General features: G+C 37.7%; 1 gene segment (V, D, J or C); it reads left to right on the forward strand.

The window, feature by feature from the left end:
- The first annotated feature begins 8,907 nt into the window (after positions 1-8,907).
- The window catches only part of LOC142158225 (T cell receptor delta constant-like), a 156,667-nt gene continuing 138,997 nt past the window's right edge, over positions 8,908-26,577 (forward strand). Inside the window, 1 exon segment of the C gene segment in view lies at positions 8,908-8,967. Coding sequence covers positions 8,940-8,967 — 28 coding nt within the window.

Here is a 26,577-nt window from a genome sequence, read left to right on the forward strand (position 1 = left end):
CATGTTCACATTTTGACTGTCCACATTACAACTCTGTACACATTTTACACATCGACATTTTAACTGTATCAACCTTCTGTTCATGTAGACATTATGACTGTCGACCTTATAACTGTTTCGACCTTATGACTGTAGATATTTTGGTGTAGACATTTTCACTGTAGATCTGCATCCGGTACTTGCTGATGACTCATAAGGGATGTGTGAAAACCAAATGAAATCATACTCAAGGTGAGATATGGATATCACAAAAACAATATTCAATTATAAGCTTAGTTGGGAACGCCACATTTTTGAATGTACCTTTAGTATATTTCCTAATAAATGGAGATGTTTTCATACTCAGCCAAAAACGGTTATTGGAACAGCCATAGAGTCATATACAGTTGTATTCTTCACAATTTATGAGAGAGCAAAAAACAAAGGTTCCAAAAGACACATTGCAGCATCACTTCTCTAATGTGGACAGGATATGGATCCAGAATCCCACATTGCAAATTCTAGACCAGTTTTCAGTGGCTCATTTTTTTGTTAGAGAAAATGATGGTTAAGCACATTTTTCTCAACCTTGCCAAAAAAAAGTTACTCTATTCAACAGCTGATGATTAAATTGTGGCATCTGGAAAAGAGTATTACCCAAAATTTGCAATAAACTCTAGAAATATATCACTACATATAAATAGATTTGTGAACTGTAGTATAAGAAAAATATATTAATATAAACCTGTTTAGATATATATTTTTTAACCAAAACACGGTTTCTTAGGCTGGTAAAAAAGTTACTTTATTATACAGCGTAAGCTTTAAATGTCACATTTTACAAATTTTTCAAATCATATATTTGCAATAACCTTAATGCAATGTAATATATTTGAGTCACTGCAAACCTTGACATACAAATTCAATTAACCAACTACAAAAAGGTGCTCTAACCAAAGCACATTGCAAATAGAACATAAACAAGTATGCTCTACATGGCCTTCACATTCCCTTGGTGATGTGATACTTTGGAAAGTTCAGTTTGATATCTAGGTTATAGTTTCATAAGGAAACAAAGGTCAAACACTAGTATATTTTTAAATTGTTAAGGAACCATGTGCTTTCTATGAAAAATCACATCTATACAAAAAATAAAACATTCTTGGCACATTTTCTTTATCGAATGCATATAATTCTATGCATTTAGATTATATTTAAACTTTGATTTCCTAAAACAGTAGTTTCTGTGCTGCATTGCTTACTTGTAGAGCTACATATTAAAATATGTACAGTATCATAGCATGAAAAAAATGATTACATTATATGTTGCCATATAGAGGAAAAAGTTGTGTATATACATATAGAGAAAGAAATAGTGGCCTCATGTAGAGTTGGATACATTTGCCCACCGAGTTTACACAGTAAAAGACATTCACCAGTGGAAGAACTTGCTCACTTAAAACTTCCTATCAAAATATTTACTGAACCAACAATGTCACCAATTGAATTATTGATGTGGCCATATTTTTTTTTTATTTATTTTATCACTATCATATGGAAAAAAAAGAAAACTAATTTATCTGAGCCAGACTCCGTCTCCCTGGATCTCTACATAATGGTATCCTATTGCCCCTAATTTGCCACTTAAGGGCAATAGGTGTGGCAACATCCAATCAGCGGATCTAGTAACTGGGATAAGATAATTCTAGAAGGAATCCAAGACATTTGGTGCAAAAAACTTTTTCAATGGGTGTGGTCCTCTATGCATATGTTACTATGTCCACTGTGCCATTTTTATATTCTCATATAACATTGTTATACCATTGTTAACCAATCACATGACTAATTTTAATAATTATTCAATTTAATTAAGAAAGTTGCCTATTTCTATATACGATTGACATCACATACAAAGTAATCTCTTACTATTACAATAAATCACTTAAAAAAAACTATATAAAATGTAATAACTTAATAATAATTAAGTCAGGGTCTCAATTACTTCTATAGCTAGCTCCACTATGAAAGTTGTCAGCTTAATAGATAGAAGAACAATATTCCTTTCTAACAGAATAAAGAACATTTGTACTAAGGAAGAGGTATTTAATCAACAGCTGTCTCTACATAGTGTTTTAAGGAGAAATCCAGAAAAAAAATCTAGATTTGAAGTGAAATTAAATAATACTGAAAGAAAAAAGCTCTTGGCCTATAAGATAAAAGATACTGAAACTGAATCCATCCCCTTGGTCACAAAGCTTAATTGAAGAAATACATTTGTTTGTAAAACCCGTAATAAACAGTGGGTTGAGGGGATACACTGTTGTTGGATCTTGTGTTGCAAACTATTCTAACCCGAGAAACCAGAAATTGTTTGTAAGAAGTCCAAGAATCAGGGCCTGATTAAGGGATTAGGCCGCTCCTGGCTAATACTCTCCTAGTGGCCTCCACGCTTGGCTAATATGCTGTAAATAAGAACAAACACATGCTTAATTCAGAATCCGGAATCCTTCGTCATCGTCGTCCCCCCCCCCGCCCCACCAATGTTTATGCTTCTATATTTTCGAAAATCCTCTCCACCTCATGGAAATCTTTGTCACTCATTTCGTTTTCATTAAAATCTGAACTTTGTAGCAGAACAGAGGCATTACCAAGCGTTACTGAGGGTGAAGATATGGAGGGGGCTATTACGCCTGTGCCTGTCGCCATCCTTGTCTCTCCTATATGCATATCCTCAAGTGCCCGCCCAAGGATCACTAATTTTCTTCAGCCTTTACCATGGAAATACATCAAGATTTAAACCTTACTACATTTTTTACGTTTTAATTTGGAGAACAACTGTTATCTTATATTTTAAAATGATTTTCAGTTTATACTTCCTCCTGTCACAATTTTGCTCCCCCCAAACTGTTGTGCTCCCCTAAAAGCCTCGCTCCCTAGGCTGCAGCCTAGTCAGCTATTGGATAATCAGGCCCTGTCAATAACATTAGAGATATATTAGCTGGTTTATTGCCTACTTAGAATAGTAACAAGAATAAAAATAATGTTACATTACTTGGAGTTACATTTCTTTTAAATGTAACCATTGTAGTGTTTGCAAACTACTGAACTCCCAAAGAAAAATATTTACGGATTCAAATAGTTACAAAACATACAAAACAATGTATTTGATTAATTGTATGATGACACATGTTTTATATATGTTGGGATGCCCATGTGGGCTGAAGTAGATTGGTAAGACTAAGTGTCCTTTAAAGCTCAGGACAATAAAACAAGGTCAAGATATCAGAAACAAAATTACGTATAATTCAGTCTCTAAACATTTTGTGTTACATCATAATTGAGATGCCAATTGCCTTACATTTAAGGCAAATAAACATATTATTATGATAAAGAGGGGAGTGCAATGAGAAAAAATTGTCCAAAAGAGAAATGTATTGGATATTTACTTCACTTTACAAGACACTGCCACACCTAGGGTTGATGGATGCATTTGTGATCACCCCTTTTATTTAGTATATCAATTATTCAATATCTACTTTATTTAACATCCATATTGGACATTTAAAGTCTGAAAACAGATATTGGAGTTATAAATAATACATTATACAATATCATGTGCTGTTACCTTCCTTTAATTTCTAACCTGCATTGTACTGTCTCAGCTACCAAATGTATTTATTAAAAAAATCTCATATGTTAATATAATTCTTATATTTGTGTTTTATGTAATTCAGATTCTGAATAAAATTATCTACACTCATGTATATTATTGGTTTTAACCAATGGTCGAAGTGGGCCGATATACAACGCTCTGATATACCGGCAATTCTCCCAACTACTCATGTGCTGTACAGACAGTTGCAAAAAGGAGCCGCAAGTAAAGCCTCCTGTTTGTTTTCCCCAGCTAGCACTATACTCAACAAAAGAGATCTCCTAATCAGTTCCAGCTCTTATAAACAAGGAACACACCAATGAGCATATTAAGTTTCAATTAAAGATCGCTCCCAATGCAAAGGAGCTGCAAGCAGAGCCTCACGCTCCTTTCCCTCAGCTGAGGCTATAGTAATGAATGGAGCAGCTGTGCAGGTCTCCTAATCAGTGCCAGTAAGTTTAAACTAAACACAGCACTACTTACAGAACACTTTTTTTTACTGGTTTATATGTGGCAATGACCAATGTCCTTTACTTCTCAATAGTAAGAGAGCATCAGAATTTCCATTGAATGCCCTAATAATCATTGTTCAGCAATATGTGAGAAAGGGAAATGAACCAATGTTGCACAATAGAGTAATGTCATATAAACATTATAAAAACATTTGCAGGCTGGATCACTTAAGAGGGTTGTCCACTTTTATGAAATGTACAACTCCCCTCTAGACTCTCACAATTGCCTCAAATTAATGTACACAGCTGTTACAGTGTGTATCAGTGTTGTGAGGTCTGCAGTCATGCGATCAGGAGCTGTACTGAAAGATACGTCTCCGTGGTTTGAGGCTGCATGGGTCTTATTCGGTGGATACAGCCATTAGCAATGCAATGGCAACAGCTAGGTTTGCAGGCAGAGAATTCCCATTTAAGTGGTACCTGGGGGGAGTGCCTGAGCTTGAGTTAAGTTCATTAAAGGTGGGCAGTTGTGCTACAACTTGAATAACCCTAATCAAAAGTACACAGAAAATGACTTTTAATTAATGCTTGCAATCAATGCTCATTTCTCCCAGCCGTCGCTATACTAATGAATGGAGGAGCGGAAAAGGTGTCCTAATGAGCACCAGCAATTTTACATTAAATACAGCACTACCTACGCTCATTAAATGCAGGGTGACAAAGTAGAGAAATAAAGAGTTGACCTCTGCCACAGATATGTATAGCTTCATACAGCTACTTCTAAATTTCCACTCCAACCACTGGGTAAATACACTGTTGAGTGTTCTTAGTGTAAGTAGAGGGTAAATGTGGATTTGGTCTCCCAAAAACTGCTGGATGTAAATGAACTAATTGCACATTATACATAAGTTTATTAAAAAAAATTAAAAAAGACTGGAGAAACCTGAGTGTAACCGCTTTAAATGAAATTGCTTAATTCATGCCCTCATCATCTCCAGCATCGACTATTTCAATTCCCTCCTTACTGATCTTCCCAAAATCAGACTTGAACCCCTACAATCTATTTTGCATGCAGCGGCTAGACTGATTTTCCTTGCAAACCGTTCTTCCTCTGCTGAGCCACTCTGTCAGTCTCTACATTGGTTGCCTGTTTTTCAATGAATCCAATCTAAAATTCTTCTACTAACATACAAGGCCATCAACAAAATTGCACCAACATACATCTCCTCACTTGTCTCAAAATATCTCCCAACTCGACACCTCTGTTCTGCACAAGATCTGTGTCTCTCTCCCACTCTCATTACATCCTCCCATTCACAGTTACAGGACTTTTTTCGGGCTGCACCCAATTTCTGAAATTCCCTCCCTCACACAATAAGACTTTCCTCTAGTCTTCAAACCTTCAAGCGTTGTCTGAAAACCCACCTCTTCAGACAAGCTATGATATTACTCAATCAGCATCTTAATCTCCCTAGGTTACTCTAGATGATGATGATGATGATGAAGATAAAAGTGAAATGTATTGACTAAATTACTTTAATAGAATTAAATAACTTTTTATACAATACATTACATATAGAAACTTTAACAATGGAGTATAATGAATAAATAACTATATTATCAATCACTATATTAAAGGATCTAAAGAATTTCTTTATATATTACTGTGGCTGGATCACATAGAAATAATTTATTGTAGAAATGTATTTCAATTGGTGGCGCAGGTGCCAATTTATATCATTGCAAATGTTGGAGGAAATTTGATTTGTAACTTCTGAGACAGTATGTCATGATTTGTTTTTGTAATGTTTCTAGAGGAAATCCTCATTAAGGCTAATTAGACCTCTTTCATGTGAAGTGGCCAACACTGGTTTAGCCTGAAAACACAGAAGGGGGCCGTTAGCTTTCTTTACTGTGTGGCTTTTTGTTCTGTGTGTAAGAACCTGTCTGAACAATGTAAACAGGCAAGTGAATTGGGAGCTCAGAGATTGATGTCAATTTTGCTAAAGTTTAAAATTGCGTTAATTCCAAGCTTGGAGGAAATATTATATCCTGATGTTAAATAGCAGATGTAAAATGTCAGAAATTTTGGGGTCAGCAAAGAGTTCAGGGGGCTAAGTTACCTCCTGCTTGCATGTCTGCAAAACTGTATAAAAAGAGCACTGCTTTACCATGTAATGTATCATTATACCATCTGTACTTTCTGGAAATCACTAGCACCTTAAACTAGTGTAACTGTCCTTTCAGGACTTCCTGAGCTAATATACAGCACTGCTTAAGAAACCCTCTTTGACACCTACTTCTCTGATGTAATTCCTGTGAACTACAGATTAGACCCAAAATAATTCGTTATCTGGCTGTTCTGAGGTTGGAACCCAGCATCTACTACCAACACTCTGCCCGCTACCCTGCAGATCTAGCCAGTGTGATAGGCCAGGGGATAACATCCACAGCAACCCTGATCTGGAGCGAAGAAGTCAGGGGTACCAGCCAGGTGGACCAGCAAGGGGGTACACTAGCAGCAAGAGTCACTCAGAAGGACGTGGCTTTAGGTGCTGAGCCTAGTGGTGGCAGCAGCAAAAACCTCTTCTACTGCAGTTATAGGGTGCATTTGAGATAAAGAAAGTCGACTGTGGCAAGGCAAGACCAGCCAGTCCCCAGCAACACAACAGATAGGGTGGCATAGGAGGTCCAGCCTGCCACAATTACCATATATATATATATAAGTTCTTCCATCAAAGTTACATTCCTGGTCATGCTCCTCACAAGATGTGCTGATATATATGGCTGCAAATAACTGTCACAGTTTGTATACCATTTAGCAGGTCACATGTTTTAGGTCACCCAGCAGGGCTGCAAATAACTGTCACAGTTTCCAGACCACCTACCTGGTCACAAGTTCCAGGTCACCCAGAAGATGCACTGGGAGAGTTCACTAACTGTCACAGTTTCCAGAGCAACCAGCAGGTGCACAGGTGTAGTGCCAACCATCACATTTTCCAGAGGACAATGGTAATTAATTGGCAGGCGGATGTTTTGTGAAATAACTCTGAACTGAATACAATGACAATAATTTTCTGCAAATCTACAGACCAAGACCTTTAATTTGGTATATGATGTGCCCCGCTCAGATAACTGCATCATAGAATTAAGTCGCTCATAAAGGTACTTATGCTATTAATAAAAAGATACCTTTTCCATACTGTAAGTTAAAAGTTCTGCTCTAATGAACAGAAATATATTTACGTGAAAGTCTAGACAAAGCAATGTCGCATTAGCTTAGTCGATTATTAACATTTTAATATAAATGTCATAAGCACAAGAAAAATAATTACGTACATTATTAGTTGTGAATGTGAAAGAAGCCTCATCAGATTATAGTGGGTATAAAAAGTCTAAATTTTTTAGGAAAAAGAAGTGAAAATAAAAAACCTATAATTCTCTGATTGCACCAATCATCTACTGGATCTCATTGTTGAAAAGTACCAATCAGAAGAGGGGTATGAAAGAATTTCAAAGAAATTACAGACACCAAGAAACACTGCAAATACCATCATCAATAAGTGGAGAAGATGTGTCACAACAGGGACATTACCAAGATCAGGATGTCCTTCATGTTGATGACAGGACAAGGAGAAAACTCATCTTGGAGGCTACCAAGAAGCATATGACAAAATGAAAGCAGCTGCAGGAATTTTTGGCAGGGACTGGTCCCTTCCTGCATGTGACAAAAATATATTAACCCCTCTTTACTTTTGTCTAGGATCACATGTGTGAAAGACAGTACCATATCTCTGGCATTGCAGCTCTGGGTATTGGATTATTCTTTCATATGTTTTGTTTTTTCAATTTAAGTTATTGAATGGATCAAGCTTTGATGCAGAAATGTTTAAATCTTGGTAGTATTATTTTGCAAACTGTTTAAAGTAATATGTGGATGCAATTGTTGCACATTACAAATTGTTCCCCAATGTCTAAACATAGATGCATTTTTCTATACTATCATTTTTTTAAAATATTATGTTTTATATCAAATCTTATTGCCAAAAACAACTTTAATGGATAAACGTAATGTATATAACCCATTATATTGTGCCTTCTCCTGTCTCCATACCTGTTCTTCTGCTTCCTCTTTACCCACATGTCTGCCCGGAGTTTCTGAAGTATTTGTACTTTGTGTTTATTGTTCTGTACTATGTCACCCTGTATGGTCTTCTGTTTGTACTGTGTACGGCGCCGCAGAAACCTTGTGGGACCTAACAAATAAATGATAATAATAATAATAATAATAATAATAATAATAACCCGAAATAGATACTTTTGTACTTAGGAGACCCAAAATGCATTCTAAACCATTTCACATATTAATATACTTTGATAGTGTTTATGTACGTCCCAATAGTATGTATTTTAGAACAGATTCAACGATGCCATCTTTGGCGCTGTCATTGTATCCACCCTGCATATTATTGTGATCTTTACTACTTGATCTTATATGTTGACATTTGTTTATGACAGTTGGATGCTCTGCACAATAATCTGCTGAGTCTCTAAATTTCCTATGAGAAGGAAATGATCTGTGGGAGCCACAGACTGCTGCTCATGTGATTCTTTACAGTTACATCTTATCAACTTTCAGTAAGGGAGAGACAGCCTCATGATAAACATCATGCTTTTATTAACTTGTTCTCTACTATTCCTCTGTACAGGTAAGACATAGACAAACTTGAGATCAAGTTATATCAGTATAGTGTCACCATCACATGTAACTCTGCCATGTGCTTTCTGGTTTTCAGGAGTCACTTCCAATGTATTAATGATTCAACATAGTTCAGAAAGTGTAAAACACGGAGGAGATGTCCGTTTGTCATGTGAAGCCTCTGGGTATGATTTTACTGATTACTTGCTTTCCTGGCTGAAACATGTTCCAGGAAAAGAACTTGTTTACATTGGATATATTATCCCATCTAGTGGGGTCACTAGAAACACTGCTTCTTTTAGAGTAAGATTTATACTAACAACGGATAATGTAAATAACATTGGCTATCTGGAAATAAAAGATGTTCTGTATGAAGATGCTGCTGTTTATTACTGTGCTCGAGACCCACAGTGCTCATGTTACTTAGTGACTCATACATGTATTGTACATATTTGCTTTCTATTGTTATGGAGCAGCATCAGATACAGATACAGTTCAAAAAGTAATACAATGTTCATTCCTCAAACATTATACTTATAGTATATTTTGGAAAAGTAATTTTATGACAAATATATGGTTGTGATTACCACGTGATCACAGCAAAATGTATATGTCTCCTTTCATATAAAATATAACATACACTAAGGTAACAATGATATTCAGTGAAAATGTAAATATTTTATGTTCATGGTATGGGAACAATATCATGTATTGTACATCAAAGTCTACTGTTACCTAAACACCTTCATATATATCAATATACCGCCATGTAGCGAATATTTGAGCAATATGGCCTCCATATAGCCTTACATGCAATCATATCGTCAATATGTCATATATAGCCAACACAAATAGAAAGACTATAAGAGTGAGGCACTCAATACATGTCAAGTCTCTTTATTTAGTCCATTAAAACAACATTTTGTGTCACAAACATAAATATCCAATTATCAGACATTAGTTCCTGACTTCAACAGGTGTCAGTCATAGTGTGGCATCTGTTTCGTATCTTTAAGTCACTTAGTTACATAGCCAGTGTGCCCACATGGCCCTTCTAGTTTGATTTTCCTCCTGAGGCAAATGCAGGATTTCTAGAGAGAGTTTCTAAATGTTTAAATGTTGAGGGGGCGTGACAAGTACTAAGCAAACAGTAGTCCTCTTCCTTTCGTCTCTATTCACCTTTCTAATGCCCCTTGTACCAATTACTCCATGTGGCTGACCCTTTCTGTTATTCTGCATTGCAGAGCAGCACAACAGAGGACATGTCTCCCAACTGTCCCTGCTTTCAGGTCAAAGTCCTGCTTTTGAGGTACAACGTGACACAAAAAATCTCCCATTCCCTTTTAGTTCCCACCCTCCCTCTCTCTCACTTACATGTAACTAATGTTCTCACTGCCCCGTAGTTCATTTTCTAAACTTCCATTCACTGGTAGTTAATATTCCACTTGCACTCACTCCCACTCTCCTCAAAAATGAGAATAACAAAACATATCTCCTAATCAGCTTCAGCTGTTTTGAGCAATGAACACGCCAATGAACCTTTTAAGTTCAGTTAAAAATCGCTTCCAATTCAAAGCAGTCCGAGCAGAGCCTTGTGCACTTTTCTCCTTCTTATACTAATTAATGGAGCATCCGTGCAGCTGTCCTAATCAGTACCAGCAAGCTTAAATTAAACACAACACTACCTACAGAGCACTTTTTATACTGGTTTATGTGTGACAATGCCCAATTTCCTTCACTTCTCAATAGTAAGAGATCATCAGACTTTCCATTGGACCCCAAATAATCACTGCTCAACAATATGTGTGAAAGGGAGATGATCCAATGTTGCACAAGAGAGTACTGTCATATATACATTATAAAAACAATTTCAGGATGGATGACTGAAAAGGGCTGTCCACTTTTAAGAAACTTCCATCTCCCCTCTAAACTCCCACCATTGACCACCTCCGATTAATAATATGTACACAGCTGTTACAGTGTGTATCAGTGTTGTGATTCTGCAGTCATTTGATCACGAGCCGTACTGAAAGGTACCTCTCTGTTCTTTGAGGCTGCATGGGTCTTATTCAGTGGCTTTAGCCCCTTAGCAATCCAATGGCAACTGTAGGGTTTGCAGGTGGAGAATCCCCACCTAGGTGGTACCAGGGGGAAAATGTATGAACTTGAGTTAAGTACAATAAAAGAGGACTTTCATTGTGCTTCAACTTGAATAAACCTAATCAAAAGTACACAGAAAATTACTTGTAATTAATGCTCGTTTTTCCCAGCCAACGTTATACTAATAAATGGAGGAGCCGGAAAAGGACTGGTACTGATTAGCACCAGCAAGTTTACATTAAATACAGAACTACCTAAACTGACTGAATTCAGGAGGACAAGAGAGAGAAACACAGAGTTGACATCTGCCACAGATCTGTATGAAGAAACCACAGTTGATCTCTTAATAATTGCAACATAGACCCTGGATTCCTTATTTACTTGAGTGAGTAAAAGGTTACACGCATTTAAAATTACTTTTGGAACTGTAACATTTGACATACATTGAAAATTTACAGCATTACAAATGAGTTTACTGAAGAGGGAATAGACTGACTTTGTTAAGTTCAAGACTTTTTTTTCAAGACCTTCGCTAAACCAATATAAGGGTTTATCATAATATTTGGCATTCACACATTCACTTATAGATTTAAAATTGTTGCTGCCATTATGTTAAGAAATGTTTCACTATATGTGTGTCGAAGTCGAATAATTGGATGAAGTCGGCTAAATTGATTAATATTGGTTTATTGTGCGATTGCGATTAATATACTACATCATATCTGAGTTAATAATGCAATCGCACAGGTGAACAGCACATGCACTTACATTCACACCTAATTTTTTGTAAATAGTACACATTTATTAAAGTTCCACCCCACATTCATTTATTAATAAATTAATTAAAGTTCATTTATACATGGAAAAAACTACAGTAAATATATTTATGTTTCAGGTCCTCAGATACATATGGAGTTTGGTTTCATATTAATCCATATTTTACCAGTAGAATTCCGGTATCAACAGAGGAGCAATCGCACATAGTGATCGCTAGTTATGAATAAATTGGGATTAATACTCAAATATACTCTGTCTGTGGGTCAGTTTAAACTGGTTTTTCATCAGGAAGACACGTATGCAACAGTTGGAGTGAGTTGCCCCCACCTTTGGAAAGAGGATCAATTGAACTGACCTATGACCAGCAGTCTACTAGAATATCATAAACCCTGGACCAATGAAGAACTTTCTTAGTATTATCTGTGTATACTTGTGGCATCATCATTGTTTCTTTGCAACCAAACTGTATATAAACTGGCCTCTGTTACAGGAATAGTCTCTTTGCCAACAGACTTAATTTTTTTCCGAATATTCCTGGATCCAGAGTGCACTGCGTATGTATCGGTTATACTTTGTAACATTCCTATTGTATTTTGCTGCTTATTTCTATTAAGTCTCTTTTGTGCATTGGAACCATACTGATTGCATCGGACAATATTTATTGGTTACAATAGACACGGGCATAACATGTGACATACCAGTGATAAAACATAATATAATGTCTTTGTAACTTGCTACACAATTTAAACATTTAAAACTTCCAAATTCACTAAAACTTGTGAGTGTTAGGTGGCTCCCTGACCCTTAAATATTTAGTTCCAATTTTCGTACCGCCACTTCTAAATTTCCACTCCAGTCACTGGGTATAGCCATATTTCTTTTACAATAAATTAAATTATTGTTTTCTTAGTATAAATGAAGGAGAAATGTACATTTGGTCATCCAAAAACTGGTGGATGTAAATTAACTATTTACACATTATACATATGTTAATTTAAAATATTTTTTTTTTAAAAATACCTTTTCCATACTGTAAGTTGACAGTTCTGCTCTAATGAACAGAAATATATTACGTGACAGTCTAGACCAGTGTTTCTTAACCCCAGTCCTCACGCACCCAAATAGCTAATGTTTTGAGGATTTCTGTGTGTGGAACAGGTAGGATAATTACTGACCCAGCCAAGAAGACTAAGCTGCCTGTGCATGATTGAAGAAAGGCTGAAAACATAAGCTGTTGGGGAATCGTTTGCGAAGAAACTGTGGTCTAGATAAACCGATGTCACTTTAGCCTAGTTGAATATTAACATATTAATATTAATGTCATAGGCACAAGAAAAATGTCTACTTACATTATTAGTTGTGAATGTGAAAGATGCTTCATCAATTGGATATAAAAAGTCTACAGCCTTATTGAAATTGTAAGTGCTTGTGATGAGAAGCCTGAAATCAAGAAAAATCATGTCAAACCTATTACACCTCTAATGTGACCTTGCAGCAATATTCAAATGAAAAACAATTTTTTTTGTTAAAATAAGTGAAAATAAAAAATCTACAATAATATTGCATACGTGTGAACACCCTTTCATAATGGACCTGTTGCTGTGTTCAGAGTTATCCAATGACTTTCAAAATCATGTTCAAAGGTAATTAGCACACACCTGCCAGCAATGAAAGTGATTGTGATTAATCCCAAATAAAGATCAGTTTTTCCTGTAAGATTTCCTTGCAGTTTTCTTGATTGCATTCTACTGGGTTAGCCATGGTATGCAAGGAGCTTTCAAAACATCTACGGGATCTCATTGTTGAAAGGAACCAATCAGAACAGGGATATAAAATAATTTCAAAAACATTACATTTACCATGAAACACCGTGACAACTGTCATCAATAAGTGGAGGAAATGATGCACAACAGGAACATTACCAAGATCAGGATGTCCCTCATGTTGATGACAGGACAAGGAGAATATTCATCTTGGAGGCTACAAAGTGTTAGGAGCCGCAGGGGCCGCGGGCACTGCCGCAACTCTCTGCTTCTCTCCAACGTCCCGGCCGTCTCCATGATGACCGGGGCGTCACTTCTGGTTTCTCGGCCTCGACCGTTGCTTTGGCAAGGTCGGACGCCGAGTGCTCTAAACAGGGTGTCCCAGCAAATAGTGCAAACGGGCGCATGCGCTAATTCTTTCACCACCTGTGGGCTGATTGATTTGGGCACTTATTTAACTGTTGCCTGATGATGATTAAAGGGCTGAGCCCTGATTGGTTGGGGTCAGTATATTAGGCAGGGAGGGCTTAGCCTCCCTGCAGGTTATAGTGCTTACTTGCCAGTTAGCTGACCTACTCCTATCTTGTCTGTTGGACCCAGTTCCTGTGGATACTCTGCTATTGGATCTCCTGTTGTGACCTTCTGCCTGTACTTTGGTCCTTGCCTGTTTGCCCGTGACCCTGTCCCTTTGGCCTGTACCTTGGACTCCACTTCTTTGCCTGTGACCCTGACCCTTGGCGTGTTTACTGACTATTCTGCTTGCCTGTGACCCTTGACCTTGGCTATCGTCTGACTAACCTCTGCCTTCTATTCAGCCTCCTGGCCTGCCGCTACGGGCCTGTATTACCAACTCACACTACGCCTGGAGTTAAGTCCTGGGGGCATCTGAGTACCGGTGAGTGTATAAAGCTCTAAGGGAAAGGCGTCTGCTATAGGTGAAGACCTCCGCCATTTGGTTCTGTGAGTTGGTGATCAGACCGTCAGCATAACACCAAGAGGCATATGAAAAAATGAAAGCAGCTGCAGGAATTTTTGTAAGGAACTGGTCAGTCCCTGCATGTGACAACAATATCATAACAATTCTAGTATACAGGTCATGAACTTGGGAATAAAAATAAAGTCCTTGACTTTCCATGTATCGCACAGGAAGTGATTTTTCAACAGAGCCCCCAAAGCCATTGGAGCCCTGAACTGGGTTGACAATGAGGAAGGCGGGAAGGGTTAGATCTATCTAATGGGGCATTAAATTTGGTGTTAAAGTCCACAGCCATGATCAATTCACTATTATGACGTTGCAATAGTTTTTGATTGAGCCAGGAAAAAAAGGTTGCTTTGGGAAATAAACATTAACTAGAGTGAGAGGGACATTATTTAACTTACAGGGACTATTAAATATCTACCAATTTTATCTGCTATATCCTCACCAGGCTCAAAATTTAATTTATTGGCAATCAATATCACAACCCCTCTTTTCTTTTGTCTGGGATCGCATGTGTGAAAGACAGTACCATACCTCCCGGGATCGCAGGTCCAGGTATTGGATCATTCTTTCATATGTTTTGCTTTTTCAGTTTAAGGTGTTGAATGGATCAAGTTTGGTGCAGAAATGTTTAAATCTTGGACATATTATTTTGCACACTGTTTAAAGGAATACATGGAAGCAATTGGTGCACATTACAAATTCTTCCCCCATGTCTGACCATAGGTGCATTATTCTATACTATCATTTTAGAAATTACATTATGTTTCATATCAAATCTTCTTATTGCCAAAAAAAAGATGGATAATCGTAATGAAGGCACAATATAATAGCATACACCCCAACATAGATACTTTTGTACTTAGGAGATCCAAAATGCCTGACATTCTAAAGCAGGGGTGTCCAACCTTTTAGCTTCCCTGGGCCACATTGGAAGACGACGAGTTGGTTTGGGCCGCACATAAGATACACTTACAATAACAATAGCTGATCATCCAAAAAACCATAGAAAACATAGTTAACATATATATATGAGAAAAAAAAGTGATAAATATATATATATATATATATATATATATATATCACTTTTTTTTCAAATTCCCCTATACTTACCTTTCAATCGCCCTGTTCAAAAAATCCTCTCTAGTTATTATACTATAATCACTTTTTGTATTGTTTCGATGCAATATCAATAAAGTGCATTTAAGCCAGGCATTGTATATCAGGGTGCCCTGACCAGGCCTGCGGTACCTGACATATACATCACTGTGACCCCAAATTGTGACCTGTTTTGCTAATTACACCACTATGTTAGTTAAGGGATAACAACTTATAATGGGCCAAAGACAATAATATATAATGCCCCATTAGTATTACAAGTAGAAGTATGTAGCAGGGAGATAAGGTCCATGATGCTCCAGGACCAGGTGACTTTTATTCACTTGTCAGCGTCCCTTGAAATAATAAAAAAAAAATCCCCCTTAACTTACCTTTTAATCGGCTTGTTCTCCTGTCCTCTTCTCTTCTTTTCTCCAATTCTGTGCTGCCGATTGTTCTTCTCGCGCGGGTGACTCCTCTGTGCTGCGCTCCGCAATGGATGTTGGGCGTGATGACATCACACCCGACATTCACTGCGAGCACCTCTCGGAGGAGGAGACAAGGGAGGGAGCCGGAGTACCAGCTGACGTGACCGCGTGACCGCAAGGTAAGTATTTTCTTTTCTTTTTTTTGCAGGATTTTTTTTTTCCATTAACAGTGCTGCCCCCTTGCCACAACCAAAACTCCTTCTGGGCCACATTTACAGGCGTGCCGGGCCGCATGCAGCCCGCGGGCCGCGGGTTGGACAACCCTGTTCTAAAGCCTTTTACATATTGATATATCTTTTATAGTGTTTATGTAACCCCCAATAGTACCTATTTTAGAACAGAATCAAAGGTGCCACATTTTGCCCTGCACTGAAAACACTGATTCTTTTAGAGTAAGATTTATACTTACTATGGATAATGCAAATAATACGGGCTACCTGAAAATAACAGAGGTTCAATATGAAGATGCTGCTGTTTATTACTGTGCTCGAGACCCACAGTGCTCATGTTAATTAGTGACTCATACATGTACTGTGCAGAACTGCTTTCTATTGTTAGTAGCATCAGATACAGATACAGTATAAAAAGTGATAAAATGTACATTCCTCAAAGATTATACTAATAGAATTTTCTGGAAAAATAATGCTATGACAAATATATGTTTTTCATTAGCATGTCATCACAGAAAAATATATATGTCTCCTGTTGTTTTATTTATAACAGGCACTAAGGTAACAATGATATTGAAAATGTAAATATTTTATGTTTATAATATGTGAATTGTTGTACATCAAAGGTTACTGTTCCCTCAACACCTTCATATAAGTCAATATCCCGCCATTTAGTGAATATTTCAGCACTTACCTAATATACCCACATAAAGCCTTACATGTAATCGGATAGCAAATATGCTACATATAGCCAACAAAAGTGGGAAGAGTATAAGAGTAAGGCACTCAAGAAAAGTCCATTTTCTTTATTTAGTCCATTAAAACAACATTTTGTCTCACAACCATATGGATTCAATTATCAGACATAAGTTACTGACCTCAACAGGTGACAGTCATAGTGCGGACAGCTGTTTCGTACCTCACAGGACAGTTTGTCAAGGTAAGTCATTTAGTTACATAGTCAGTGTGCCCACATGGCCCATATAGTTTGATATGCCTTCTGAGGCAAGTGCAAGATTTCTAGAGGGTGGGGGGTTCTAAATGTTTTAATGTTAAGGAGGCATGACAAGTACTAAGCAAATGGTAGTCCTCTTCCATTCCTCTCCATTCTCCCTTGTAATGCCCTTGTACCCGTTTAGTGTGTGAGGCTCACCCTTTGTGCTATTCTGCATTGCAGAGCAGCACAACGGGCGACATATCTCCCAACCGTCAATGCTGTCAGGACTGCTTGTGTGGTACATTGTGAATAAGCAAAAAATCTCCCCTTCCCTTGTAGTTCATTTCCCACCCTCCCTCTTTATGTAATTACTATCTGTCCTGTAGTTCATTTATGAAACTTCCAATCCCTAGTAATTAATTTTTCAAGGGGCGTGGTCCTCTTTGCATTTGTTATGATGTCCACTGTGTCATTTTATGGGTTCAAATAGTTCCAAAACATAAAAAACAATGTACTTCATTAATTTTATGATGACACATGTTTTATATATTTTGGGATGCCCATATGGGCTAAAGTATATTGGAAACACAAAGCATCCTTTAAAGCTCATGATAATAAAACATGATCGAAATATCAGAAATAAAATGTCTTCATAATTCAGTCTCTAAACATTTCGTGTTACATCATAATTTAGATGCCAGTTGCCCTACATTGGCATTGGGAAAAACTATCCAAAAGAGAATGGTATTGGATATCTACTTTAAAGACACTGTCACCCTTAGGGTTTATGGATGCATTTGAGATTGCCCCTTTTATTTACAATATTCAATATCTACTTTATTTAACATACATTTTGGTCATTTATGGTCTAAAAACCAATATTGGAGTTATAAATAATACATTATACAATATCATGTGCTGTTATCTTCCTTTAATTTCTAACCTCCATTGTACTGGCTCAGCTACCAAATCTATGAATTTATAGAGTCTCATATATTTATATGATTCTTATATATGTTTTTATGTAATTCAGATCATGAACAAAATGGTCTATAATCATGTACATTATTGGTATAATCAGTGGTTGAAGTGGGCTGGCATACGGCACTCTGATATACCTGGCACTTCTCACAACTACTCATGTGCTGTACAGACAGTTGCAATAAGGAGCCACAAGTAAAGGCTCCTGCTCGTTTTCCCCATGTGGAAGTCAAATAATTGGATGAAGTAAAGCAAATTGATTAATATTGTTTTACCGTGCGATTGCGATTAGTACGCCACGTGTTATGATGCAAGTGCACGGATTAAATAACACACATTTATATTCGCACTTACACTCGTAAATAACACACATTTATTAAGGTTCCAATCCACATTTATTTATTAGTAAAATGTATTAGATATTGTTTATACATAGATAATATTAAAGTTAAGGTATTCATGGTTCGGTCCTCTAAAAGGTAAAGAGTTTGGTCTCATATTAAATCTTATTTCACCAGCATTAACCCGATTTTGACACAGTAGCGATCGCATCTAGCGGTCGCAAGTTATGAGCTATGTGTGATTAATACTCAAAAGTACTTTATTTATGGGTCATTTTAAACTAGTTATTCGTCGGGAAGAGACTTGGCAACAGTTGGAGTAAGTTGCCCCCTACCCTTGGAGAATATTAAATTAACTGACCTATGACCAGCAGACAACTGGAACATCTTTAACCCTGGACCAATGAAGACCTCTCTTGATGTTATCTGTGTATATTCGTGACATCATCACTGTTTATGCTAATTCAAGCTGCATATAAGCACCCTGGCCCATTGTTCTGGCTCTCTCTGATCCTGACTACACACAGCATGACTCTATCTTATCCTGGACCTGGGTGAAGTGTTAGAGAAAATGTAATGTATTCTGTATTTTATACTTTTCTGCTTTATTGCAACACCTTTAATCCGAAATAATGGCTCACTGTAAATCCTGCTATATTTTGCAATTAAATATCTTTGTGTTTTGGAACCACAATAATTGCATTGGACAGTGTTTTATTAGTATGCGGTAAAATGATCTTAATACCCAGCTAGCGCTATACTCAACAATGGGGATAAGAAAACAGATCTCTTAAACAGCTCAAGCTCTTTTGAGCAAGGAACACACCAATAAGCCTATTAAGTCACAATTAAAAATCGCTCCTAATTCAGAGTCTTGCGCTCTTTTCCTTTAGCCGGGGTTATACTAATGAATGGAGCAGATGTGCAGGCCTTCTAATCAGTGCCACCAAGTTTAAACTAAACACAGCACTACATACAGAAGACATTTTTTTCCTGGAATATTTGTGGCAATGCCCAATGTCCTTCACTTCTCAATAGGAAGAGATAATCAGCCTTTCCATTAGAAGCTCTATTAATCACTGCTCAGCAATATGTGTGAAAGGAAAATGAACCAATGTTGTGCAAAAGAGTACTGTCACATACACATTTTAAAAACATTTGCAGGCTGGTTTGCCAACTTTTAAGAAACTTCCATCTCCCCTCTAGACTCTCACCATTGCCTCAAATGAATAATATGTACACAGCTGTTATGGTGTGTATCAGTGTTGTGAGGTCTGCAGTCATGCGAACAGGAGCTATAATGAAAGATACCTCTCCACCGTTTGAGGCTGCATTGGTCTTATTCAGTGGCTTTAGCCCCTTAAGCAATGCATCCCCAACAGCTAGGTTTGCAGGTGGAGAATCCCCACTTAAGTGGTAGCTGGGGAGGAATGCCTGAACTTAAGTTAAGTTCATTAAAAGTGGACAACCCTTGTGCTACAATTTGAATAACTCTAATCAAAACTACACAGAACATTACTTGTAATTAATGCTCGTTTCTTCCAGCTGGCACTATACGAATGAATGGAGGAGCCGGAAAAGGTCTCCTAATCAGCGCCAGCAAGTTTACATTAAAAACAGCATGATAAGGATATTCCATTTTCTAATATAATATAATCAGATTCTGCCATGTTTGAATTACATTAGTGAACAAAATGTAGGTCCCCCTCCCATCTCATGGCATGAGGTAGAGGACTTGTCTGACTTGTTTAGCTGGTCGGAATTAGCATATGAAATGCTGCGATCTATTTCCTGTGGAAAGGTAAACTCCGCCCAGAAGAAAGGTATTAAGTAGCAAAGAGCACAGGGGCTCTCTTGGTTCCCTGCTCCCAACCTGATAAGACATGCAGACACAGCTCCTTACTGAACATGCTGGAAAGTCAGTTGTCTGGGACCTGGAAAGGCCATTTATATCAGAATCTGGCTAGCAGGAAAAATGTTATAATGGAGTTTTGAATGGATTGAATGGAAGGTGTTTAAGTTTGTATACAGATGGTAAATATGAATGGAATTGTCTGGGTTCCGATAAAATGGAGTCAGTGCAAGAGTTATATGGCATTTGACTTTGGTTCAACAGTTAGATTTTGGTTTGCAGATGTTAGAATATAGCTGAGATATGGGAGTTTATATACAGATGGTAAATGTGAATGGAATGGTTGTGGTTACAATGTATGTGAGCTGTTTGAGTTAAGGGAAAAAGCTTGTGTGTTTGTTAAGTTTGAATGAAATAGTTCTGTTTGAGTTTAGTCCTATTTGTATGTGATATTGTTATATTTGGGGTGGATTAGTCTAGCAAAGACTGGGCCCTGTTGTGATGAAAGTTGCATTGGCAATAACTTAGGCAATTACAAGCACATGTGGTTAAGATGGCTGACAATGTGTTAACTCCTGTAATGCTGTACAATTCCTGGAGTTCCTGTGATGTTGTGTTGGATTGTTGTCTTAAATGGTAGCATTTATGTCTGTTGCAAAAGTTATTCGGAATAGAAAGCTTTTGTGTAATATGCCTTGCTGGCTCTCACTAAATAGATGTCTTTTGTGTAAATTAGATATTTGTGGTGGACTTACAAGTATATTACTAGAGGTTTAAGAACTGGGCCCTGCTCACTGATAGTATTCTTCAGGTCAGATTATTAAAAGGTAGTTTGTAGTGGAAAACTTTGAAATAATGTGGTTTATTGCTGGAGAATTTGAAATAGTTAATATCGCAGCAAGTTGATCTAGTAGCTACCACGCTTGTAAAATGGCTGCCATCTAGCAGCTTCCGTGTGAATGGAATATGGATAGTGAATAACGACTGTTGCACAGCATGATGAAGATATACTACACATTTTGGACTTTGACTGAAAGAAGTGAAATGAAATAATAGGAGAATAAATGGTAGATGTTTATATATGGATAAATGGAAGAGTGAAAGTCCTAAGAGTTCAGAGATCTGGAGTCCCTCTGCTGTGGAGTGTGAGGTATGACATGACCCTATACAAATAAAAACATACTATACAAACATCAGTCTATCATAAACCTACAGGCTGCCCAGCATATCTGAGATGGAACAGCTTTCACCCAGGACACATAAAGAAGTCCATCATTTACAGCAAAGCTCTGAGATACATTTGGATTTGTGAAGACAGTGTAGACAGAAAACAACGCCTATTATCACTGAAAAATACATTCCTACAACAAGGATACCATTAAATAGTTATAGATGAACAGATCCACAAAGCCACAAGAATACCAAGGAGTAGCCTCCTGGATTACAAACAGAAGAAGAACAACAGCAGGGTGCCCCTAGTGGTGACTTACAATCCCCACATGAACATATTCGGGAAAATTGCTGCTGATCTTCAGCCCATATTTCAGAAAGACAATAGACTGAAGGAAATATTCACAGATTTACCTCTCCTTTCATACAAAAAACCTCGGAACTTAAGAAATCTCCTCGTTAGAAGTGCCCTCTCATCACCATCAGAGACTGGCACCTTCCCTTGCAAAAACAAAAAATGCAAAACCTGCACCAATTTCCTACCAACAAATACAGTCCACATACCCAACACACAACAGGACTATAAAATCACTGACACATTCTCATGTACATCCTCCAATGTGGTGTACATGATACAGTTTACCAGGTGCCCTGGATTTATGACCCACTACATGGATACACTTCACACCCCACAGCAGAGTGAAGCCAGATTTCTAGACTTTTAGGATTTTCACTCTTCCATCCGTAACGAAAGCCTCTGTTTTCTTACTTTATCTTTATGATGTATCCCCCCCTGTACATATTGCTTGATGCAACATCTCTTAAATTTTGTGCCCTTTTTTCAGTTATTCATTTGTAAACCTGCCTGATAAAGGGACCTCTGTGCTCTGAAAGCTAGCAAATATAAAAATTTCTTTTGGTTAGCCAAAAAAGGTATCAGTCCTATAATACTTTTGGCTTTTTTGCCACAAAAGTATTCAACCTCACATAGTTGTGAATGTGAAAGATTCTTCATCAATTTACAGTGAATATAAAAAGTCTACTGCCTTATTATAATTGCAGGTATTTGCGATGTGCCTGAAATCTAGAAAAATCACGTCAGAACTTTTTACACCTTTAAAGTAGGCTTGCATACGGATAAACACCCTTTAATAATGGATGGGACTGTAGCTGTGTTCAGAGTTAACCAATCACTTTCAAAATCACGTTTTTAAGGTAATCACTTGCCAGCAATTAAAGTGATTGTGATAAATCCCAAATAAAGATCAGTTGTTCACTGCAGTTTACTTGGATGCATTTTATTGGGTTAGCCACCGTACACAAGTTTTCAAAACATCTCATTGTTGAAAGGTACCAATCAGAAGGGGGGTTATAAAATATTTTCAAAGGCATTACATTTACCATTAAACACTGCGAAGACTATCATTAATAAGTGGAGAAAATGTTGTGCAACAGGAAGATTACCAAGATCAGGATGTCCCTCGTGTTGACAACAGTACAAGGAGAAAACTCATCTTGGAGGCTACCAAGAGGCATATGACCAAATTAAACACATGCAGGAATTACTGGCAGGAACTGGTCACTCCCTGCATGTGACATAAATCTCCCGTATCTTGCCCATGTGTGGGCTATAGAGTAGGGTGGCAAGCCGGAATCCAATTCTCATCCCAAAAAATCCCCATCTTAATTTAGTAGCAAAAAACATGCAAACACTCCAAACCATGTTGGAAAATGTCTTATGGTCTGATGAGAACAAGGTTGAACTTTCCAAAATATATGTTTAGCACAAAGACAACACAGCTCATCACCCAGCATCATCATGTATTTATTTATATATATAACACCACTAATTCCGCAGCGCTGTACAGAGAACGCACTCACATCAGTCCCTGCCCCAATGCAGCTTACAGTCTAAATTCCCTAGCGCACACACAGACAGACCAGGGTCAATTTAATAGCAGCGAATTAACATACTAGTATGTTTTTGGATTGTGGGAGGAAACCGGAGCACCCAAAATAAATGCACACGAACACAGGGAGAATATACAAACTCCACAAAGGTAAGGCCATGGTCAGAAATTGAACTCTGGGAGGTAGAAGTGCTAACCACTAAGCCACTGTGCTGTCCAAGGAAACAAGCTTCAATACAGCATCATGTTTTGGGGCTAGTTCTCTTTAGCTGAGACAGAGGCTGTAAGCAGGATAGAAGGCATAATAAAAAGCTCCAAATATAAAGGTATTTTGGCATGAAACCAGCTGGCCTCTGTCAGGAAGATGAAGAGGAATGTCACCTTGACAGCATGACAGTATGCCCTTGCAGCCATGGCTATTCTGGCACTTGTAACATTACAAGCCCTAGGACACCCAAACACTTTAAGGTGTCAGGGTATGCTGGGTTCAGTAGTGCACCATGTAAAAATGCTTTTATATCACTATATTTTTATCATTAACCCACAGCTCGATGGGTGTGGGACTAGTCCTAGTGCTTTAAACACAAGCTGTGTTTTTGCATGAGGGATTCAGCCCCATGCTGACCAGCCTAGAACTGGTTGGTACTATGGCAAGGGGACCCCATTTCTCTTCTATAGTGCCACTAGTCCTGGCTGGCACTGGCATTTTGGAAGATCTCATGCCTTATGCCTTCCGGAGTTTCTCAATATTGGCAACTGGTATAATTTTTGGTGGGGGGTGTGGACATGCTCTTTTTTTAATTTATTTATTTGTTAATGGCGGTGATCATCATCAACCGCATGCAGAGCCGTGACTATTTTATTGCTCTGGATATGTGCCCTCCCTCACCCCTGCCTTTCAGTGGTAGTGCACAACTGCCTGAGGGAAAGCCATTCTATGATGGGGTCATGTCTAGCCCTCTTTAAGTGCAAGACCATTGTCCAATCCTGTGCTGCACTCTCCTACCTGTTCTGTTAGTTTTGACTAACTAGAGCTGTTGCTGCTGTCTTTAGCTCTGTTGCTGCATGGCCGGATCCCGGAATGTTGGAGTCCTGTTTGAAAAAGATATAGTTATTATTCATTTCCTGGAAAGTTGAACAGTTAGTGAACAATATAAGCATCTTTCCTCTTCCTTACATATTTCCCCACATTTAATAGAGATAATTATTGCTAACAAACACATCGGGACTTCCCCCTTGTTCTCTCCAGCCTTCCTTAACCCCCTATTATCTCCAGCCACCTTTCCCTCCTGTTTTCTCCAACGCCTCTGTCCCCCATTTTCTTCAGCTCCTCGTCACCATTTTCTCAAGCCATCTCTCCACAATGTTTTCTACAACCCCCTCTGCCTACTGTTTTCTCCAGCCCCTCCTCCCCTGTTTTCTTTATCCCCCAACCCGTTTTCTCCAGCCACCTCTCCCACCTGTTATTTCATATGTAATGTAATTACCTTCTCTTTTTATTCTTTAATTCTTTCCTCTTCTCTGCTGCTGCTGCTGCTTCTTCCTTCTTCTTTCCTTGCTCCTCTCGGCTCCTCTTCATTGACAGCATCATGATGTCACAATGCTACAGGGAGACGGGATCTGGGTGTCCTTTCATCTGCCGACAGGAAAGTGTTAAAATGCAGTGCTGTCCTGTGTCAATACCTTTAGTATTCATCATGGTTCAAATAGTGGGTGGTCGTTGCACCCCCACTGGCTTGCGTCATAGGATTCCTATCTAAAACCACATATGCCTGATTCATTAAGGAAAGTTAAGCAAAAGTAAGTAAGTAAGGCAAAACCATGTTGCATTGGAGGGAGAGGTAAATTTAAAATGTGGAGACAGATTTATATTTTGGGTAGGACATGTCCTAGATCAACTTTACATTTCAGAGTACAAATAAGCTATCAAGTACTTGTGTGCTACATTAAAAAAAACGCCAGTATTTATCTGATGTGCAAAATAATAAACTAATTGCAACCCCTTGCATTGCAACATGGTTTTGTCCAGAAAACTTAGTCATTTTTTTGCTTAAGTTTCCTTAATGAATCAGACCCCTGGACATTTGTGAGGAGATGCACAGTAAAGTTCATTTGGGCTTTATGTTCCATTATTTTGTCATGTTTTCATGTTTTCAGAAGCTGAAAAACCCAAACTGGGCTCTAATATGCCATATTTCGCAGTGCATGCAAATGTGGTCCATAGCTCCCTGGATACAAATATAAATTTACTATAGTATGTGCCCTGTGTATTTGCATAGCCTACCGATGATTAGTGATTTACAATTATGTATAACTAAAAGTTTGGCACACAAATGAAACTGTATTATTATAAGAAAGTTTACATACCTGTTTTAGGATTTTTTTAAAGAGGACATATGCCACTTGGATCTAAAAAGGTTTTATATAGTGCCAGGTGCACAATATTAATATACAAAGTGCGTTTTCTATTTTTCCTCTACTTAGAAGAAAGCAAAGAAAAACTACATGAGCTGTATGCCAATCTGACTGAGAGATGTCCCAAATTATGCAAGAAGCTCACAAGGGGCCCTTAATTCTTATGTCACAGCACAATGATTAAAAAAACTAATTATATGTAAATATCCCAATGATGTAACCAATTACTTTAATCCTTGCAAGTACCCAATGTAATTTAAATTGAAACTAAGTTACTTGTTTTCTTTTCATTGGCTCATTCTTTCTCATATTTTACTTTTTTTAGCTTGAAATTTCGAGCTGATATATTTGGGTGCATGATTAAATGTTTGTCATTAGATTTTGCATGCTATTTAGAGGCACATCTGGCAACAATTGGTGCAAATTACCGATCATTGTATCACAATAGATGTATTTTTCTATACTTTCATTTTATAATTGTTTTTATGCTTCAAATCAAATATTCTTATTGCTTGAAAATATTAAATTAATAAAAGTGATTAATTTACAATATAATCGGGATACAGCCTTTCAAAAAGAATTCTTGTAACAGAAATGGATGATATTCCAAATTCTGCAACGTATTGAGATATGTTTGCAGTTTATGTACCTTCCAACACTACCTAATTTAGAACAGAATCCCCCTGTGCCAGCTAATGGCCCTGCCGTTATTATGATTTTTAGTGCTTTATCCTAAATGTTGCCATTTGTATATATAACTGTTGGGGGCTCTGTTTAGTCTAAAAACAGCTCTGCTGCACAGTAGAGGGCTGAG

This window comes from Mixophyes fleayi, chromosome 1 (genome assembly GCF_038048845.1).
Source record: "Mixophyes fleayi isolate aMixFle1 chromosome 1, aMixFle1.hap1, whole genome shotgun sequence".
Taxonomy (NCBI): domain Eukaryota; kingdom Metazoa; phylum Chordata; class Amphibia; order Anura; family Limnodynastidae; genus Mixophyes; species Mixophyes fleayi.